The following is a 21,692-nucleotide window of genomic DNA, read 5'->3' on the forward strand; positions in this document are numbered from 1 at the left end:
TTATTATTAATGTTGAAAATACTCCCTAATTATTTTACATTGTTTGATTTCGATTTCTAATTAATTTTGAACTGTCTTTATTTTGCCGCGCTTTAGCATTAGGGACTTAGCACCATAGACTTAATAGATATCAAGGAAAAAGGAAATAATTAATGCTATTTATTAAAATATCATAATCTTAGTTTATACTGAGTTAATGGTAGTATAAACCTGTTTTTTCCAACATAAATAATTATATTTAGTACAAAAATTAAATAAATAAAAAGCACTCAAGACTATTAATATAATATGTAAAACCGTAGGTACGTGTATCCGATTCTGACCACGACATTGCAGGTCAACCAACATTGTCATTCACAGATAATGTATAAATTTGCTAGTGACGAACTTATCGATTAAAAATGGTAAATTAATTTGCAAGACGTATATCGATATCATGGGAAAAGGAATATTTACAAACATAGATTATCTACTCTATATTTTATAGAAAATACAATGCTCATATTATCATCATATTTACAAGTACGTACTAGGTAGGTACCTACCTTAACCTCAGCTTTCAATTCAATATATCTTCACATGATGAAATTAAATTTTATTTTGCTCGATAACGGTGTGAAAGAAAGTGTCCATGCGGGCATGTTATTTTGTTCAGATATTAGATGACGATATTTAGATACCTATATTATTTAATGTAATATTTTCTATATTTTAATGAATAATTATGTAAAGAAATCGCAACGTCACCTATGCTTTAACTACCTGACCTTTTCGTTAAGGGTTAAGGTCGTTAAGACCCTAAAGTCAAATGTCAAAGTCAAGGCATCATAAACATAAGACATAATATCGATATTGAAAATATTACAATAAAACTTAAAGCTAGCCTTACCTAATTACTATACAAATCATGTCCGCGTGGAATGGTGCAAAGAATACTGGCTGCATTTCCATGCTGGACAGCCAGGCTGATCCGTTGCGCAAAAAATGAGCCAGCCCTTCTGTCACCCGAATTGAGGCAATTAATTGCGGTGAAATGTCTTGTAAATTTTTTTTAGCACCAAGACTCCATTGCCCCAAGATCTCCACGGCAAACGGAATAAAAATGTAACTCTCGATAAGAAAGGCATACTTGCACCGCTTACCGTTTTTAGTCATTTTTACCGCGGCTCCCGGTCTCGATGCTGTCTCCTTGATATGACGGGGCCAATGTGTAAATCGATATTCATGCACTTCGATTAAAATAGCTACGAATAATTGTTAGGCACTTCGATATTGTATGTCGCGTCACTATATGCCAAAGAATTTGCTTGACGTGCGTGACGTAATGACGTTTCTCATCTTCAGTAATAATGGCGCACCTGCTAAAGGTGGATAGTTTTCTGTAACATAAGTTTTTTTATTGTGAGGTGGAGTGAAAACAAGGTGATTTTAATGCCGTACCGCAGGCGCTTCTCCGCAAAAATGCCGGATTTCGATGACGAAGTGACGGTCGTCGATGTTTACGATCTGGCGTCGGACATTGGAAAGGAATGCGAAATTATCATCGAGAAATACGGCCCTGAGGCCGTGACTGCTCTGTTGCCGAAAGTGATAAACGCTCTGGAACTGTTGGAAAACTTGGCCGTGCGTAATGAGAAGGAGAATCAAGCGTTGCACGAACTAACAGCGAAGATATCACAGTTGGAAAACGATAAGATCGAGAAGGCGGAGTACAGACAGCGTTTCGAGAAGGTATGTGGTAGAGGTCATTGTTATTTGGTGATTGAATGAGTACGTACAAAAACACGAAACGCCCGCTGTAGTTTCAACATCTATGAACGCATTTGTACAAATTACAAAAGCATTATTCTGATGGATATTGCCCGACATTGACATCACTATCGGTCTTTGACGTCAGTATTTCTTAATTTATACTACTCTTTACTCCTAAATCATGAATTTAGCTTTGGTTTAGTGCCTACAGCTTACACACAAATTATTATTCTACTACATCTAGGTCTTACTGCTACTGGTCATACTTGCTACATCACATTGCAGCTTAAACCTATATATATTTTGTGAAAATCCAAATATCAGTTAAATGCTTAATTATATAATAATTATTACAACCCATGCTTTTCAATGAACACCATAAATATTTTAAATCATAATTATCTTATTTTCTATATCTTTGTGTAACATTATAAAGTTAAAAATAAAGAGAACTGTTGGTTTGTAGAGATAGATCCAGTAGTCTCTATTGAATAATTGGATTGTCTAGATACCTGTGCATAGTGTACGTTTTGTACAATTTTATTTGCCATTCCCTGATGAACTAGTCCCTTTGTATGGTCACCAAAATAGGTAAGAAGCGAAGGTTGTTATTTTTTTTTTAAAGAATATTTGCCATGTTTTCATGACTAACATTCCCTTTTCCACCTTCAACTAAGTGTAAAGCTCGTGCTAGGAATAGGTATAACAATACAGGTACAGTTTGAACTGCAAACCTTTCAGATTTCAGTCCACTCCTCTAACCATAGAGCTTTTGAGACTATCTATAGAGCACACTTTGACTTTGTTCAGGCTTAAGGCAATGTTGAAACAAAACTAGGAATTGCTGGCATAAATCTGTATACTTTTAATGTGAAACTTAAGTCTGAGCTAAGTCTAAGTATGCTAGTATAGATCTCAGCCTAAGTAACATTATCAGTGCTGCCAAGGTTATCTAATGTATTTAAGAAATTTTTAGTAGTAAGCCCTCTCAGTAGTGAGCCGGCAATGAGTTGATGATGATGATCCTAACTTAACATCCTAGATAAGGTTCATGATACTTTATAGTAAGTATCTTACAATTTGATTAAATGAGTCATAGTATGAGGCATGAGATGTGTGATGTAATTATGTATCATTGTCATATCCGATCCATGAATAGTAAAATATGCTATATTTGTTGTCTAGAATTTATTTTTATGAATTATATATTTATTTATAAATTGAAATATTACAATAAAATATCTCATCTCTCAATATGTACTTCAACAATTAATACTTAATTACTTACTTATTTTATACTTAGTTATTATAAAATTAATCAACAAACCGTAACATACATTATGTATCAATGCACTATCTATACTGATAATATAAAAAACAGTGTAAATTTTGTGAGTTTGTGTACACATTATTATGTGGAGGGTAATATATATAACCAGTGCACCTATTTGAAAAATTCCTTCACCATTTGAAAGGTACATTATTCTAGATGTACATATAGTCTATATATATTCATTATGTATCTGCTTAAAATACTTAGCTAGATAATTATGCAACCTAGGCGAAATCAAGGTGTCTACATAATAATATACATATATATATGCAAATAGGTGGGGGTATTATATATATACTTAAGTAATCATGCACCTGTACGTACATAAACTAAGGAATATTGCGAGAATTCTCATGTTTTAGTTAGTGTAATTTACAACAAGCATGTGGCTTATGAAAATCAATCAGATCAATATATATTGTAGTTATTCTAATTTGTACTGTAAAGCAATTTGATAACATGTAACCACCTTGACCAATATGTACATTATAACTTCACAAACTACTGAAGGAATTGCCTTGTTATTATTAAATCTTTAATGAACCACTGCTCATTCATTCACTGCAATAAGTGTTATACAATTAAATTATAATAGGTATTAAAGTTTAGTAAAATTGTAAGTAATTAGTAACTAACAGCTGGTAAGTACTTACTCAATAGTTTTTGTTAAAAAAAATTGGTCCACTTCCGTCACTTGTCCCTAATTTAATTAGTGTCAGTATCCAAATAAAAGAAAAAGCTCTGTCATTTCTTGTTTTTAAGTACTAAATAAGTAGTTTCTGATAATTTTTTTTGGGGTTCCGTAAGTACCCAAAGGTAAAAATCGGAGCTCTATTAAGGCTCGATGACACTAGGCTAATTTACGAGCTGCTAGTCGGCGAGTTTAAAAGCTAGCGAGTGAGCGAGTAAGCGAGTGTCGATGACACACAAAACATTCCACTCGCTCAGTAGCCAACTAGCTAGCGTGTTGACATTTTAGCTTTAACTGCCAAAACGCAGATGCTCGCAACTATTTTACTAGCAGTGATGATGACACGTGGCTACTAGCTAGCTTACAGGCCAACACGCCAGCGAATGGCGAGTAACTTAGCCCGGCTTTCTATTTTTCAAGCGGCGTTTTTACAATCTGATAATCAAAAGCAGATTGTGAAAAAGCTCGATGACACGTGGCGAGTTTACAAGTTACAAGGCAGCGAGTTCGCTAGTAGCTTGTAAACTCGCCCCGTGTCATCGAGGCTTTAATGTCACTCTGCTGTCTGTCTGTCTGTCCTCATGTCACAGGTCTCTAGCTCGTAGATAAAATGAGTTACAGACCTGAAATTTAGTATTTGGTGTAGAAAGTTGACCCAAAACCGAATATTGAATTATAAACAAATGAACATTTTTTGGGTTTTCTTTCATGATTTGTTGCGATGTCAACGTTTGCAATTAAATATTTCATACACCCGTTCATTATGTACGGAACTCTAAAGACCGAAGCCCAACTCACACTTGGCCGGTTAAAAAAAATATTTTGAATAAATTGATTAAATCAGAATCTTATTTACAAAAAAGTCTCAGAGTCCATATATGCTTAAAGAACCCTTTGTTTTATTATCAAAAAGAATCAAAATATCCATAGTCAATACATTCAGTTTAAAAAAAAACACCTGTCCTGTTGTGTTTTTGTCTGACTGCTGAGCTCATCAATTTAATGTTATGCTAATTAATTAAATAAAAGAATAATTTAATGAGAATGAGTAACTTTCTTAATGAATACTTTACCCACTTGCCTGTCGTAAAATTTTGGGTATAAAGAGGTTAAGAGAGGTCACACGGTCATGCCACTTCCAAATTCTAAGAACAATAACTAAATGAAAGGCTTCCCTGAGTAATTTACTCTACGGTTCCAAACAACCTGTACCATGCGAATATAGTAAGTAACCATAACGTTGGTGATTTAGCAAGAATGGATTTTGAGAAAATCAAGTAGGTTCAAATAAAGTATGATCACCACTGTAACTGATTGAGAAGCGACCAGTTTACTTGGGTGAATTTACAGCTTGTATTGCCGAACTTTAATAGGCAGTATCATCGCCTTTCGGATCCTTATAACTTCTGCATTTATAGAGCAAGATATAACGTTAAATATAAGGGACATAGAGTCACATAGAGAATGAACTGTTACACGTAAAACAAAATTATTTTCAAAAAAGTCTAGCTCATAAATTTCCATAGCATAATGTTCTGTACAAGTATGGGTTTAATAAAAATTGCCACATCCTTTGCAAGGGAGCATGCTTCCATAGGTGCATTACTTACCACGAGGTAAAGGCGCAACTAAGGGCTAACTTGTAATCAAAAGCCGAAAGAAAATTAGATGTTAGTGATAATAACCGAGACCGACGCATTGAATTATATGGACCGACGATATAATGTACCTACTTAATGTACGAGATACGGAGGAAACGAAAAGACTAAATTCGGACCTCCAATGTCGGTTAGTATCCATCCAGCTATCGACTAGGCGTCCTCATAACAAGGCCACGCATCCCTCAAATTATCTATTATTGTTTATTGGTCACGCCATTACCAACGACTTGTCTATTGTTCAGGAAATAGAAGCGATCGAGGAGCAATGGAGGACGGAATCAGCCGAGCTGGTCACGGCAGTGTCCAGGCTCCAAGACGAGAACAAACGCCTTCGACGGACGATCAACTCGCCTGCGGACGGTGAGTTGTGGAAATGTATGTTTTATTGCAAGAAACGTGTGTCGTTTCTATGCAAAACGTTCCAATATTATTTACTTACTAGATTTTTTTTTTAATTCACTATAGGTAGGCGCTTGACCACAATCACACCTGATGGAAAGTGATGATGTGGTCTAAGATGGGACGCGTTTACCTAGAAGGTGCCTATTCACTCTTGTTTTAAAGATACCCGGATTGTAATTGGTAGGAAACACAGATCGCGAAAGAGTATTCCAAACCTTAGCCATGCGTATGAGGAATGAAGACGCAAAACGTTTCGTGAGTGTAGATGCAATGCCAACGACATAAGGATGGAAACTCGCCCGACGTCTTGCGGTTCGGTGGTAAAATGGTGAAGGGGGGACAAGATCGAAAAGTTCCTGTGCACACTCTCCGAAATATATCCTATAAAACACCGATAAGCCGGCGACCTTACGGTAATAACCGCGGTACGGTAATAATACGATGATAACCGCGGCTTCGTTCGCGGTTTAGGTTTTTGCAAAAATCCCGTGGGAACTCTTTGATTTTCCAGGATAAAAGTAGCCAATGGCGTCTCCGCAATGCAAGCTATCTCTGTACCAAACAGACGATGTCCGCGACTTCGTTCACGTGGATTTAGGTTTTTTTTTTAATCCCGTGGGAACTCTTTGATTTTCCGGGATAAAAGTAGCCTATGGCCTCTCCGCAATGCAAGCTATCTCTGTACCAAACAGACGATGTCCGCGACTTCGGTCACGTGGATTTAGGTTTTTTTTTATTCCCGTGGGAACTCTTTGATTGTCCATGACAAAAAATAGCCTTTGGAGCTATGTCTGTTACTTTCGTCAAAACAGGTTAAACGGATAGGCCTTGAAAAAGTAGTAGATTCACACTTTCACATAAGTATAATATTAGTATGGCTATAAGCATGGATTTATGTAAAACTTAGGTAATACAGAAAAACACGATGTTTTTCATGAAGCAAAGTTGCTCCTTCATATAAACGTTACGTGCCTTCCTTCTAATTTGTTGTAGAAACGAGCACATAGAAAAATATAGAGGCTATTGCAAAATAAAACGATATTTTTTAGGTAAGGTACTGTATTGGTGCCTAAGAAAAATATTGGGGTATAAAACGTAGAGGTAGGTAGAGGTAGAGTCAGACAGAGGTGTGAGGTAAGTAATAGGTAAATAAGAGTAATATATAGTAAGGAAGATAAGTGCCTGATATAATTCTTTGATCAAGATTTTGAAAGCATAACATAATGATCAGAGTAATTCTACTTTTTACAAATTAATTTTATGAATCGTAAGGCATTTTGATTTTTACGCTACTAACACACAAAGTGTAGGTATTATAAGTTTTTCATTTTAAACGTAAGAAGTGCAATCGAACAATTTTTCGATTGGTTTGAGATGATTGAATAAGAACTAAATGCGCCAACCGTGCAAATGTGGACGTTTCTAAACACGCACACCACAAGTGATGAATTGGATTCGGTGGATCGTCGCGCCAGACGACTCATTGGCGCCCAATCGCTGGTCAATTCTAAGTTACAAAATTGCACCAAAGTTTATAACATTGACGCAAGTTCGAGTTTTTGTAAACTATACCAACAGGTATAGTTTACAAAAATCTCGAGTGTAATTTTTTTTTTTTTTTTTCAAATGCCAGATGGAGTGCTTTGACACCCGTACTAGGGAAACCTGTGTTACGGGCACCGCAGCCTTCCCTCGGATCCATCGATTAATCGAAATAGGCACCTTCTAGGCAAACGAGTCCCATCTTAGGCAGATCATCACTGCCCATTAGGTGTGATCGTGGTCAAGCGTACGTCTATAGTGAATAGATATGGTAGTCTATTAAAAAAACGCCTTCTTATTTGAATAACGTTTTGTAGGTACAAGCGCTCCACCCTCGCCCGCGCGAGAGCATGACCAAGAGGTGCTCTCGCGACTGAGCAGCACGGCCGAGAAACAGAGGGCCACCCTCCGGCACCAGGAGCTTCAGCTGCAGGAGAAACAACAACTTATTGAAAGTGTAAGTGATCTATACTTACTTACATATAATCTATATTACTCTCCGGTCAAAATAGACATTCAAGGATACAATAATTCGCATAGAAGTAAAAATTGGTACGAATGTTGAGAATACCGATATAAATTAACTGAGAAAAGTCCCCATTGATCCCAGATTTGCAAAAAATATATATTCAAGGTCAAAGTTTACAAAAATGGGATTTTTGCATTTTCCAGCTCAATGGTAAGTTTGTAATAAAATATATTAAACGAAAATTGTAGACCATATAATTTTAAACTGTTTGTTATATGTATGTACTTATTATACTAACATGCCAGTTAGCTTTTAAAAATCGTGGAATAACAGTATAAGAATATTTGCACTGCAGTCTTATTCATTTTCTTGGCGACAGAACAGTACTGCATTGATACAAAAATACTATATTATGCACAAACACTGGACGAAATCCGCGATTTCGTTCGCCTGTATTTTGGGGTTTGTAGTTTGGGAACATTTTGATTTTTCGAAATAAAAATTGGGTAAAATGGATGGGCATTAGAAAGCTAGCAGACAGACAGGCGCAGACACTTTCACATTTGTAAACCTAGTATGGATGGAATGATATATTGACCGTCGGAACCTTGCCTATTTTAAAGTATAACTAATTTTTATTTAATCTGTATTTTAACAACATAGTTCATACCAACAATTTTTATTTTATGTAATCGCTCTCCGCCGCTCAAATAGTTCTGAATATTTCATTAGTAAATGGCAATTTAACTTTTACTTTTGGTTAAATTATTCATAGTTGCATAACGCGATAACCACTTGCACCTCATAAGATAATGTTATAAAATTTCGAGTGAAATGTTTTTTCTTAATTACGTAAGCTCTTGATTAATCGCGTGTGTCCACTATCTAGTCTACACAGTATAATAATACTAGTAATCTTCAAATCTTTTATTTTGAGTCTACATATTTCTCAAACAGAATAGAATAGAATAGATTTTTATTCAAATATACTTTTACAAGTGCTTTTGAATCGTCAAATAATTTACCACTGATTCGGAATGCCGTTCCTACCGAGAAGAACCAGCAAGAAACTGTGCAGTTTAAAAACTGAAACAGTCAGTGTTGGTTAGCAAATGTTTAAGAGGATAGTCTAGTTGTAAATTTTGCAAATTTTTGCAAATCATTGGTTAGGGTGATAAGTGATAACGTTTTTACCCTCCCCAAACGTGTACAAAATTAGACAATTTTGATCTCATTAGATTCAGTACACTTTAATCTAGGCTCGTAAACGTAAGAATACTCAAGAAAGGTTTTAGGTCAAAATTATGGATATTTAACATAGCAAATCTTTAAAATTAAAACGTACGAGCATAGTTCTTCATTATATCTACAACATTTCTAAAAATTTGAACAACATTTACGGCTTTTTGTATGAAAATTTACAACTAGACGATCCTCTTAATAGGCAGACATAATATACATACCTATTATATAATAATCACGCAAAAAAATCTATGTCCAATTTAATCGTGTATAATGTAATATGTATAATTACATACAAGAGCAAATAAACCAGCTAGTCTGATGATCTCATTTTTTTCATTACATTACATCACCTTTTACCAAAGGAGTGACACGGACGACCTGAAATTTTACGACATGTATCACCTTTTGCCAAGCTAATCTGGTGGCGTCGAAACGACCGAATAACCCTAGCCAAAAGGTTGATCCAAAAGGGTACCTAAATGTTTATTGCACTAAAGGTCTTCGCCTACTAGTCGGGACGGGACGTACAAGTATAGACCCGGAAACGCACATAACCGATGTACATTGTTCCTAAATAGGGTAAGAGCTAGGACTGATGAATAAATTGATAACTCTGACATTTTCATAATTTTAACATTTTCATAGGCATTTGTGTTTTATAGCGTTTTCCTCAGATGAGTCCATCGTTTTAGAAAACATTTTTTACGACGTATCATCGTAATAATATTTTGTTATTAATTATTATGATCTAGCCTCATAAATCATAATAGTATGTACCTATGCATTGCGCCGCCGACGCACTTGGACTCAGCTGTAGGTGCATTAGTTATTACAAAGTAATATTATGACTTACGACGAGGCTTGCCAGTAAAAAAGTCGTTCATGAACAATAATTGTTATTAACTAGTTTATGCCCGCGACTTCGCCCTTGTGGATTTCACGATAAATTTTAAACCCCCACTTTACTTATATAAGGCGAACATAATGTTATCATCTTATCAGAATCAACAAGTGCAAATTAAAAATTTTCAACACCCCCGACAAGTGAAGGTTACAGTAACTAGAAAAGAGCTGATAATTTTCAAACGGCTGAACCGATTTTCTTGGACTATTCCGCGCCTACGATCCAGTATCTGAGTTTTCCAAAACATCATTTTCAAATAAATAATTATGTATATCTAGGCAACGTCCATCTTGACAGCTTGACATTTGTCAATTGACACTTGAATATTATGAACCTAAGGGTTATCTAACCTTCTTTTCTACAAGAAAACTAGAAAAGAGCTGATAACTTTTAAACGGCTGAACCAATTTTTTTTGGATTATAGCTAAGAACACTCTCGATCAAGCCACCTTTCAAACAAAAAAAAGTAAATTAAAATCGGTTCATTCGTTTAGGCGCTACGATGCCACAGACAGATACACAGATACACAGACACACAGATACACACGTCAAACTTATAACACCCCTCTTTTTGGGTCGGGGGTTAAAAAATAAATAATTAAACTTCATAATTCGATATTAATATGGATTGAAGTTTAAGTTGTTGCTGTTTCCGGTTGCGAAGATAACAGGTGAAAGTAAAGTAGAACCCTGGGTAATAAATCAATACCTAGCTTATCTATTAAGAAATCTATAATTCTATACTAATAATATAAATGTGAAAGTATGTCTGTTTGTTACCTTTTCATTTCTCAACCTCTCAATGAGATTGCCCATGAGATTATAAAAAAATCATAGATCCCCTTTAGGTCAACAGCTGATACGTAATATTACATTTGCATTATATTAATTAGTAACTTTACGAACAAAAATAACTTAAACTGATAACAGTCTTATAGCTGTCCAGCCACTACAGAGCGTAGTTAGAACGAATTATCCCTAAAAATTTTAATCTTACAGAAGTGCCTACCTCTTAATCCGATAAAGATATCAGATTTTTCCATAGCGATCTTTCGCTGACGACGAAAAAATTAAAATATAAGGCTCTCAGAGGTATTTTTAAGGTCACAGATAATACCGAGGGGAACTTAAGTCGTCGAAAATATAATATCAGATTGGACCGAAAACGATAAATCAATGGGAACACTTAGGCGCGACGTACACTGGCAGAGTGGTGTCGAGCTGAGACGTGGTGGTCTTTTTTGGAGACTGGTTTCCATCAGAGCGGAGAGATGTGTTCAGTCGACCAATCCGATTCTTAATAGATGACGTGAAAAAATATCACGTCATCTTAAAAAAATCTGGTTGGCCGATTGAACACATCTCTCCGCTCTGCTGAGATGGAAACCGGGCTTGACAATAATTATAACTAACTAGCTTTGATTACTTGGCACGTGGTCCGCTCAACCGCATCTAAGCCCGCCGTACGTCGCCCTTGCCTTGTTTTCAGTAAATATCAAAGTACTGATTAGACTCAAAGTACTGAAGAGTGCAGATTAGATCAAAGTACTGAAAAGAAAGAAGCTGATTTTAAGTTGTTATCGAAAAGACTGCTCGACTCCACTCCGTCTGTTTGCGTTAGCCGTTAAAGAAAGACTAAAGGCATTAAGCCGCCCTGATCAATTATTTAGGTATTTCTTGTTCATGCTATTTGCCTACAAATATATTTTTATAGAATAAAATATATAGTATGTAAAACAATGTAGATAAAATTATTAAGATAAGTTATTTTTGTACCTATTTATCTCAAGTGTTTTAAAATAGCTCAAACTTATTTGCATGAATGTCCGATTAAATCTTGATACCTAAGTCTGCCGGCCTGATAGAGAATAGTAAAGATTAGTTTATAAAAATCCTAGAAGTAAGCTTATAATGAAATTCATAACTCCTAGAAGAATCGGCAAGAAATTCGATAGTCACTCGAAAGATCGAAGTTTAGTTCATAGATGGACGTCAATTTCGTTTCGCGAGAACGAAATAAAACCCTAAAACCTTTACTTTGCTATTTACACTAGCTTAAATAGTTATGGGTGCCCATTAACCCTTACCATTAAGTGATCAGTGGAAAGGGACATGATTCAAGACCACCAAGACCAATCAGTAATCATGAATACCTACGACGACCAAACACAGAGAGAAATAAAACTAATTGCCGACTGAAAAATATACATTATAATAAAACCATGATATTAGAAAAAGGGGCTCTCTCCCTCTCTTCATCGTACTTCTCATTGCTGCGGGTCGTGGTCACTTTTCATTAATCATATAATGGTAGGAGATTTCTTGATCATACTACAGTAGGCTCGCAGAAGTAGCAGATTCGACAAGAATATGGCACATAACTACGATTACTCGTGGAATTTACAGTAGACACAGTAAAGTACATTAAAATTAAAAATAGGTACATAATGTGAATTTTATTACTCACATACATGTTAACAGTCTAGTAATGAAGGTCTTTAGAAGTCGTACATAAGTAATATCTTGTGAATGCACTTTTGATAGCCTCAATTTGTCGGTTTCAATTACAGTGGTTTACACGTTTTATCGTTTGTTGTCGATAACAATAAATCATATTTCTTGTATTCCACCCACATATACATACAATTACATAAACAATACTTAATTTCATATTAAATAATATAATAATCTTAAATTAAATTTTATCTTAATTGCTAATCGTAAGAACTCTGCATTGAAGTCGTAAATGTATTAATATGTGAATCATAAGTTATAGTTATCAGTTAATACTTCGAAAGTTCATAGGATAGAAAAGCTTCTATGAATGCTTACGTTTTTTGAAAGTTTGAAAGTTTTGATTGTACGGCGAGTTTATTTAAATAAGATAAACAATAGTACAGTTTTTAACCCCCGACCCAAAAAGAGGGGTGTTATAAGTTTGACGTGTGTATCTGTGTATCTGTGTGTCTGTGTATCTGTGTATCTGTCTGTGGCATCGTAGCGCCTAAACGAATGAACCGATTTTAATTTACTTTTTTTTGTTTGAAAGGTGGCTTGATCGAGAGTGTTCTTAGCTATAATCCAAAAAAATTGGTTCAGCCGTTTAAAAGTTATCAGCTATTTTCTAGTTTTCTTGTAGGAAAGAAGGTCAGATAACCCTTAGGTTCATAATATTCAAGTGTCAATTGACAAATGTCAAGCTGTCAAGATGGACGTTGCCTAGATATACATAATTATTTATTTGAAAATGATTTGTCGGGGGTGTTGAAAATTTTTAATTTACACTTGTACTTTTAAACTAAAACGTAACACGTGTAAACTTTCTGAAATCCCTTTGCTGTTTTAATGAAAACTAAATTTTAAACGAGGCTACCTAACTTGGTAGGTAAAATTAAGTAAGGTTGCTAAGCATTTTATAATAAAACCTACCCGGTTTAATTAAATCTAGCAAAGGCCGTCAAAAGCTCTTTTAACTTGAGATTACTTTTGTACTGTCCCAGATAAAAATATACTGATTATGTCATGATTATATGTATAATTTAACGTGTCGGATACAGAAATCTATAGAAAGAAGGAATAGTGATACTTACCAAATATCGATTTGATTTATTTTTCGTTGCTGCTGCTTTTTGTAGATGATGTCCGCATCTTGATACGCGTGGCTTTAAGTTTTTAGAAACCCATGGAACCTCTTTAAAATTCTGGGTTAAAATGTAGCCTATGCCCATCTCCAAGATGCAAGCTATCTCAGTGCCAAATTTCGTCAAAATCGCTTGACGAATGGGCCGTGAAAAGGTAACGACCAGACAGATAGGCATTTATAATAGTGATTAATGTATTGATGTCTCATCAAACTTGATAAGACATCAATACATTATGAATCAATACATCAATTCCAGAGAACTTTTAAAAATTCAGGATTTTTTTCTTTTTTTTTTCGCGGTTTTTTTGTGGGATCTTATCAGTAATTATCAGTATTATCACCAGTCTTCGTATCTGCTAGCCTTCTGGTTACACCCCTGTATACCTAGTGTTGTCTATCGCGTTAGAGTAATTTTTTTTTTTATTCACTGTAGGTAAGCGCTTGACCACAATCACACCTGATGGAAAGTGATGATGTGGTCTAAGATGGGACGCGTTTACCTAGAAGGTGCCTATTCACTCTTGTTTTAAATTGCGTAGATGTAACGATTTCCATGACATTCGTTCGTCAATGCAATTGTGCATGGCTACATTTGTCTATTCGCAACTGTGAGTGTATTCTGCCGCATCGCATACATATTCAGCATTAAAATTTTACATTTGTTGGGAGCTAGGCGGTTCGTATGCATGCATAATCACCTCAAGCTATTATGACGAACAGTAACCGCTCGTTAGGTGAGTGCATGTGACATGATATGTAACATGACGTATATTAAAGCAAGATTGCAACTGCATGAGATGTGTGGTATTTTCTACATTGTATAGGCACTGCAAATTCATGTGCTCTGGTTCCTGAGATTTAAGAATTTATCAACATTAAGTACTGATATCATAAATTATGAGGTACGTCGTTAGAGAATACGTCAACTTTGAATTTACTGGTTTCATTTGAAATTGTTCGATGCGTCCATTGCTCATGTTAATCTCGCACCATTAGCAACGGAATTTAATTGTAATATTATTCGTAAGGAAATGTATAAGTATTGTAAAAAATGGTATGCCGTATATAACACATGGTACATCCATCATCATCCTCATCAACCTATCGCCGGCCCACTACGGAGCACGGATCTCTTGTCAGATTGAGAAATGTTTTGCCATAGTCCACCACGCTAGCCAAGTGCGGATTGGCAGAGTTCCCACGCCTTTGAAAACATTATGGAAAATTCTCAGGCATGCATGGTACATTACATGGTAGTTATACTGGTATATATTATTTTCCTTAACAGTGCAATGGCATTGAAAGTGAATCCATCACATGACTATATACGTCTAAAGATAGTGGCATGCGATACACGAAAGTGCTTGATTTCTTTCTGATGGATGTTTTATCAGTTAACAAACTAGCGGTATTACGATAGATAGTATTAGAATAGGCATGGAACTGTTTAAAAAAGCTTCCGAGTGCTTTAGATCTTTTGTAAATCGAAATAAATAAATAAATCTTTATTATCATAACAAAACAGTGTTTACAAACTTTAGTGTGAGAAATGTAGTTTGTTGTGCTCGTTGTGCTGTTTTGTCACAGTTCACAACAGATAGGGAACTTGTAACACTTGCGTCAAATGCAACCGTAGGTTACATTTGACACCTACGGTAGCCTATGAAACGCCTATTCTTTGATTTCACGTTACCTATCGTCGATTCAAAATCAAACCAAGAGTTGCCTCACTCTAGTACCTACCTATATAGTTCACTCTTGTCAAATGATACAATCCATCATCTGTCTTTGATAACGTCGGCTGTAGTCGATGATCGTAGAATCCCTAGTTCCTAAATGTAAAAGTGTGTTTACCTTTCAATCAACGGATCGATATGATTTTTTGCATTCATATAGTAAAGACCTGGAACGTGACATTGGCTATATTTTATCCCGGGAAAACAAACGGTTGCAGCTTGATGGCATGCTAATTTTCACGCCTTTCTCCTTCAACGCAACGCAGCAACATTTCAACGGATCCCCGTGATTTTTCCGTGGTGGAAAGGGGCAAGGACTACTTTTTATTCCGAAAAAAGAAACAAATACAATTTTATCGATATTGTGTAATTAGTAATGACTTTATTCTACCACTTGTTCGATCAATTACTTCAATGATTATTTCAATAAAATTGTAAGTTAGTCGAGTGAAAAGTCTATTGTACCGTAACCAGAGCGCGACTGGCGAATTTGCGGCACAAAAATCGTGACCTTCGTTTATGAAATCAATTAACGTGGCCTGGAGCTCAAAGAAATTTAATAAGCTGTTAGGCGCGGTTTATACAGAAGAGAGCGAAGTGGCGGAGACATGGCTAATATTTTCTCTCCAGCCTTTCCCATTCAATTAAGCTTAACGCAAGGCACACTGACGGAGTGGAGTACCATCGAGGCGCGGCTATAGTGTTTTATCAATTAAATAAGCTTGTAAAGCTCGTTGAAGGAGGATAAAGTATACTTAGGTTATTCTGTATAACCTAATCTAGGTTAGGAACGTCGAACGACTGTAGTTCAACAGTTGCGATTTTACTTTCCGGATTTCAGGGTTTCAAGTTTTTGAGATTTCGAAATGATTATAAATAGTACATAGGCAAAAAGTTAATATTTTATGCTATGAAAAAATCTTTACCACAATCAATTTGAATGACTCAGATGATTTATCATGGGCTTAGTATAAGAGGGTGGCCTTTTTTACTATCGCCAAATAAGTCCGGAATAATTTTAAGATTGACGTATCTAATCTGCTAACACCAATATCTGGCTGTCTTTCAAACCTATATTCGTATCAAATCCATTTACACTGAAACCTAGTATGAGTTTTTATAGTTTTCAAAGTCGAAAATTAATGTCGAGTGCCTTCTACGGCAAAAACTGAAATAAAAATCGAAGAATGTACGAGATACTCTGACTTTACAATATCACTATATGTAGCTGCACTCGGTAAAAATAAAAATACTCTTTATTCCTTATCCCATGTAAATTTCGAAAAATCCGGCCTTATTTCTTCTCTACATTATGAAAGGAACCATTGTGCAAAATTTCGGCTTTCTACATAGGTCCAAGGGCTGGGTGTTGATGAGTCAGTCGGTGAGTGAGTCAGGACTTTTCTTTTTATACGTATTGAAGGCTCACGAAAACATATTAAAGTTTTCGAGATATGAAAATTTGTACTAAGATAAGAGTACATAGCTATCTCTTTACCATAAGTATATCATATTATATTATACTATATTATAGTGTATACATTATTAGTAACATGATCGCCTTAGCTTCATAAAAATAAATATAAAAGTGCCTATCATTATTTAAGATTTAGTTTTAAAATTTTAATGACTCTGCAGTGAAGTTTTCAAGCGCAGTATTCGTTGTAGATTGGAGAGCTATATTTTATTTAACATGGCCATTCTGGATGGGTTGCAGTTGACGAGTCAAGTGGAGAAATTAGCACAGGTCAGCCGCGACCTCCGACGGAAGCATAAGCAGCTTCAAAATCAGGTATTTCATTTTATATTATTAGGGTTCCGTATCGATAGAGAAAAAGGGAACCCTTATAGGACCACTTCATTTTCTGTCAAGCCTATAGGGTACTTCCCGTTGACCCAGAATCATGGTTGGCAGGGAGCAATGTTTTATAGCATAAGTAAAGGGAAAAATCCTAAAACAGTGAATTTGTGGTTTCATCACAAAAAATAATTAAAAGTGTTATTCTTTTACTATGGTAGGTACGGAAACCTTTGTATGCGAGAATGACTCGCATTTGACCGATTTTTATGAGATGATAATGCCCGCGACTTCCCCCGCGTGCATTTAGGTTTTTAAAAGTCCCGAACAAACTTCGATTTTCCGGGGTAAAAAGTAACCTATAACCTAACGTAAACGGGATGGAAGCTATCTCTGTAATCGGTTAAATGGATGGGCCGTTAGAAGCTAGCGAACAGACAGACAGACACACATTTGTATTGATAATGCTAGATGATGGCTGCGACTTCGTCCGCGTGGAGTAACATCTTGTAAAATCCCGTGGGATAAAAGTGAACTTCATAACTAAGTTCATCGATGTTATCCAAGGAATAAAAACATCAATTTGCTATAATCCGCTGAAAAAGTCAAACATGCAGCAATCGACCTGCACCGCCCGCTCCCCCACTGCTAAGCTTGCAGAAAAAGCCAGCTTCTTAATACTACATCAATGTTATTTTTTTTTCAGATGCGCTTGGTATGCGAGGAACGTACGGAGTTGGGCGCCATAGTTCAGTCCCAACAAAGGGATATCACCACGCTACAGCAGTCTGATGCACACAACAAGGTACATCTGTCCTCATTATCATCAACCTATCACCGGCTTGGCCATAATCCACCACGCTGGCCAAGTGCAGATTTCACACACCTTTGAGAACATTATGTAGAACTCTCAGGCATTCAAGTTTCCCCACGATGTTATCTTTCACCATTAAAGCAAGTGATATTTAATTTCTTAAATCGCACACAACTCTGCAAAGTTAGAGGTTCGTGAGTCGTGACCTGAATTGAACTCCCGACCTCTCAAATAGATTAAGCCGACGTTTTAACCACTAGACTATCACCGTTTCTGCTTGATTGCTTCAAGTTGTGAACGAGATTTTTCATAGATTTGTATGGGATCGGCGAAAACTGAGCATTCGAGCCGAGCCACAAACTGTGGGAGTGGTCGGCGCTCGCAACTTGCTGCGACGCCTTGTCGCTCGTCGCCTGCGAACATTCGACCACAATCGCCGGCTTATCTTCAGCCGGTCTTTGTATAGCAATAAATTCAAATGTTTTCATTTTACACAAACAAACGTGCCCGAACCCTGTCAAATACGATGGATTTTAGCCGTAGTGGTTGCGACTGGTGGCTGCGTCTAGTGGCTTAACCTAACCACTAGTGGTTGCGTTTAGTGGCTGCCAGCCAGTAGCCCAGTGGTTGACAAGCACTAAGTGATTTTATTTATGTATTGACCATTTGTTCCAGAAGTGCACTTCATGCGGCGTGGCCATTATTGAAGGTGGCGACGATGAAGACCAAGCGTCCAAACCGACGTTTAGCGTTCGCGAAATGCGTGCCATACTTCACGAGCGGAACGAGTTAAAGTTGAAACTGAATCGCGCCGAGGAACAGTTGCAGGCGTTGCAAGCTGAGCCATTACCTGACAGGTTAGAGTAAAAATAGGTAGAGGGTGAGAGAGAGAGACAGGGGTAGAGAGAGAAAAAGAAAAAGGTGAAATGAAGGTATAACAATATACGAGTTACATTTTACGTACCAGGGAGTAATTGAGAGAGAGAGAGAGAATGTTAATGAAGGGAGTGTGGTTCTTTCTTTGTTGATTTTTCTTGTGTCCACAAAAATACATCGACTGCAAAATAGCGCATTCGTGTGATGTAATGTGATGCTCTCGGCAATCTTTGATCTTGCATAGTTAATCACACATTCAAAGAAAACCCATACAGTGACTTAATGCGTAAGTGGTAAGTAGTACCTACATGCCCGAGCGATGGTTCACTACTAAGCAAAAAGTAAAATTAAATTTTGTTCTGCCGATTTCTACCAACTGGTACCATGTCTTGTTCCTCTTTGATCTTCAGACACTGAGCAATTTTGGACGAGAATATTGCTATTCTATCACGGTTTGTGTCGTGTGTGTGTGTGTGTGTGTGTGTTGATATATATGTGTGTGTGTGGTGGATCTGATACACACACACACACACACACACACATATATAAGCGCAGCGAAAGCCTCACTTTCCGGTGAGACTATGAAGTGCCTATTTAGGCTGTGAACATAATATTTCTTCGCAGCAGCTCAGACACATCGCCGTCAATGAGTACGACGGCCGCGGAGGAGGACGAGGCGCCGGTGCAGGGGCCTTTGCCCGCCGAGCCTGACGACGCGCCCTGGAAGCGAAACAGTGGCATAAGGAAGTTGTGAGTACACCATCTTGTACCTATATCCTTTAGCGTGATGCCAAATGAGCGTTATTTTGTGAGTTGTGATTTGTAAGTCGCGTTTTTCGTGACGCGTTTCATCAACAACATTTAGGCTGAGATGTATAGAGCGCTTGACTGTGCTCAGACTTAAGACACTATTAAAACGAGACAGCGTTATGCCTCTGACATAAATCTGTCTCGTTTTAACTGAAACTAAGTCTAAGCAAAGTCAAAGTGCGCTCCATAGAATTAAATAAAACCTAAGAGCTTGTTTCACAACCACCAAATAATCTTGATTAAATTTTTGGGGCACAACGTTTTACGTTTGACGTTTTGGTTGTTTTTGTATTGCACTGACGTCGCCGTATAGGCGTCAGTGTCACACGCTTGAATATCGTTCCCTACATTTGCACAATACATTAACTTGCTCCTCTGTCGCGGAGTCACACGTCACAGTCGATCGACTTGAAAGTCCACCTTTAATGTCGCGGTCGCGCACTTTAACTTCAAATTTTTCGTCATCATAATACTAAAAACGACTCACAACTCATAAAAGTACACTCGTTTGGCCTCAATTCGGTTTTGGATGGGACGAAAATTGCAATTTAATGTGTGGTTAATGTGAATTCACCTTCAAGCCCCCGAGTATGAGATGATTGCGTAATCTACAAAGGACCGTATACTATACTGTATAGTAGATCTCGCACATAATCTGCATACTCAGTACGCATTAACCAGTCGTTTTGTCGGCAAAATAAATCAAAAATTGCAACTTTTGTTTATATATTTGTGTCTGGGTTTATATGCATGTTATTACACAATTCATCAAAAATATACATTGCTTATGGTGTTGGATATTATATTATTGTAATGCACATTATGTGTTGGTTATATTTCATTAATAATATTATTATAACGACACTTCCATTCTAACTTCATTCGATATGTTAAAGTTGTGACGTATAAATCAATTTGAGACTGTTAAAATAATGTCATAGGATAGCAACTGCTTTGATCTTCTTCTATGAGCTACTCAGAACTTTTTAGGATCATAAAATATCATTACCTTCAAAAATCTTTATTTCTTCCACAGTCTTTTTTTTTCTTTCACTTTATGAGCACACTTCTGTTTCTTTTTTCTTGTATAAATAATTCATTGTCAAAAATATAACACTTAGTGCTACGTCAAATAACTTCATTAGGCTGTGGTCTGTTACTAGACCCGTCCCGCATGACGCTGTACGCGGCCGACGAAGGCTTTTTATGGAAATGCACTATAGCCTTTCTCACACACATTTGTTAAGTATTAATGTCGTAATGTGCTGTTGCTCAGCAACTTGAGCCGATTTTCTGTTCGGAGAGTGTCCTATCGATTTGAAAAGATCAGTGCTTATGTAAACATGGATTGGATCGCAGACAATCGCTTCAATGTGTGAATGTTTTTTTTCATAACCAGCTCACTTTAGTATCATACGTGCAGGCTCCTTAGTATTTCTACTATTAATTGAAGGATAACTTTTGAAAGATTATTATGAATATAAAATACATAGTGTGATATTTTTGACGCTGAGTTTATAATATTTTAAGAATGCTTAAGTAATTTGAGTTGAGCGGATAACACAATGGTCTGATTTGACCAAAAAAACAAATAATCCGCTATTTCCAAATTATTATTTACGGCTGCATTTGGTACATTTTCAAACAATAGTAAACTAATAAGATGTAAACTATCTTTGCGTTATGCTGTACCTATACCAAAATGCACGCACATGCTATAAATAGATATATCTTTATGCTAAAATCACGAATATCCTGTAAAATTATATCATAGTATAATAACATAAAATATATAATTTCACAATACGCTTCCAATTGGTTCTGGTACATTATTCCCCATTTACGGCCGAAAGTAATATTCAATCTGTCTATATAAGTCACCTCACAACGTTGTTCTTTGTCAAAAATTGTACGCTCTTTTTGATGACAATTACCAACGTTGCTGTATTTTATCGACTGTTCACAGATAAATTGATAATTAATTTCGACCGTTAGTATATTTTTAAGTTAATATAA

The 21,692-nt window shown here is 36.3% G+C and overlaps 1 protein-coding gene and 1 long non-coding RNA gene across 9 annotated transcripts in view; one reads left to right on the forward strand and one right to left on the reverse strand.

The window, feature by feature from the left end:
- Positions 1-1,307: 1,307 nt before the first annotated feature.
- Positions 1,308-21,692, forward strand: part of LOC123870889 (RILP-like protein homolog) — a 29,426-nt gene continuing 9,041 nt past the window's right edge. For 3 of the 8 annotated variants that reach the window (XM_045914384.1, XM_045914378.1, XM_045914383.1), the window contains exons 1-7: positions 1,309-1,731; positions 5,680-5,812; positions 7,699-7,838; positions 17,096-17,170; positions 17,883-17,981; positions 18,666-18,847; positions 19,491-19,616. In XM_045914384.1, the coding sequence (XP_045770340.1) occupies positions 1,432-1,731; positions 5,680-5,812; positions 7,699-7,838; positions 17,096-17,170; positions 17,883-17,981; positions 18,666-18,847; positions 19,491-19,616 (1,055 nt within the window). In that variant the 5' untranslated portion in view covers positions 1,309-1,431. Of the gene's footprint in view, positions 1,732-5,679; positions 5,813-7,698; positions 7,839-17,095; positions 17,171-17,882; positions 17,982-18,665; positions 18,848-19,490; positions 19,617-21,692 lie in introns of those variants that run through there. The other 5 variants (XM_045914382.1, XM_045914385.1, XM_045914381.1 and 2 more) reach the window with 4 other exon arrangements.
- Positions 6,777-20,683, reverse strand: LOC123870903. Its single transcript, XR_006797175.1, has 3 exons — positions 19,726-20,683; positions 16,861-16,868; positions 6,777-6,787 (listed from the first exon to the last, which is right to left on the reverse strand). It is a non-coding gene; the product is annotated as an uncharacterized LOC123870903 (long non-coding RNA).

This window comes from Maniola jurtina, chromosome 13 (assembly GCF_905333055.1).
Source record: "Maniola jurtina chromosome 13, ilManJurt1.1, whole genome shotgun sequence".
Lineage (NCBI taxonomy): Eukaryota > Metazoa > Arthropoda > Insecta > Lepidoptera > Nymphalidae > Maniola > Maniola jurtina.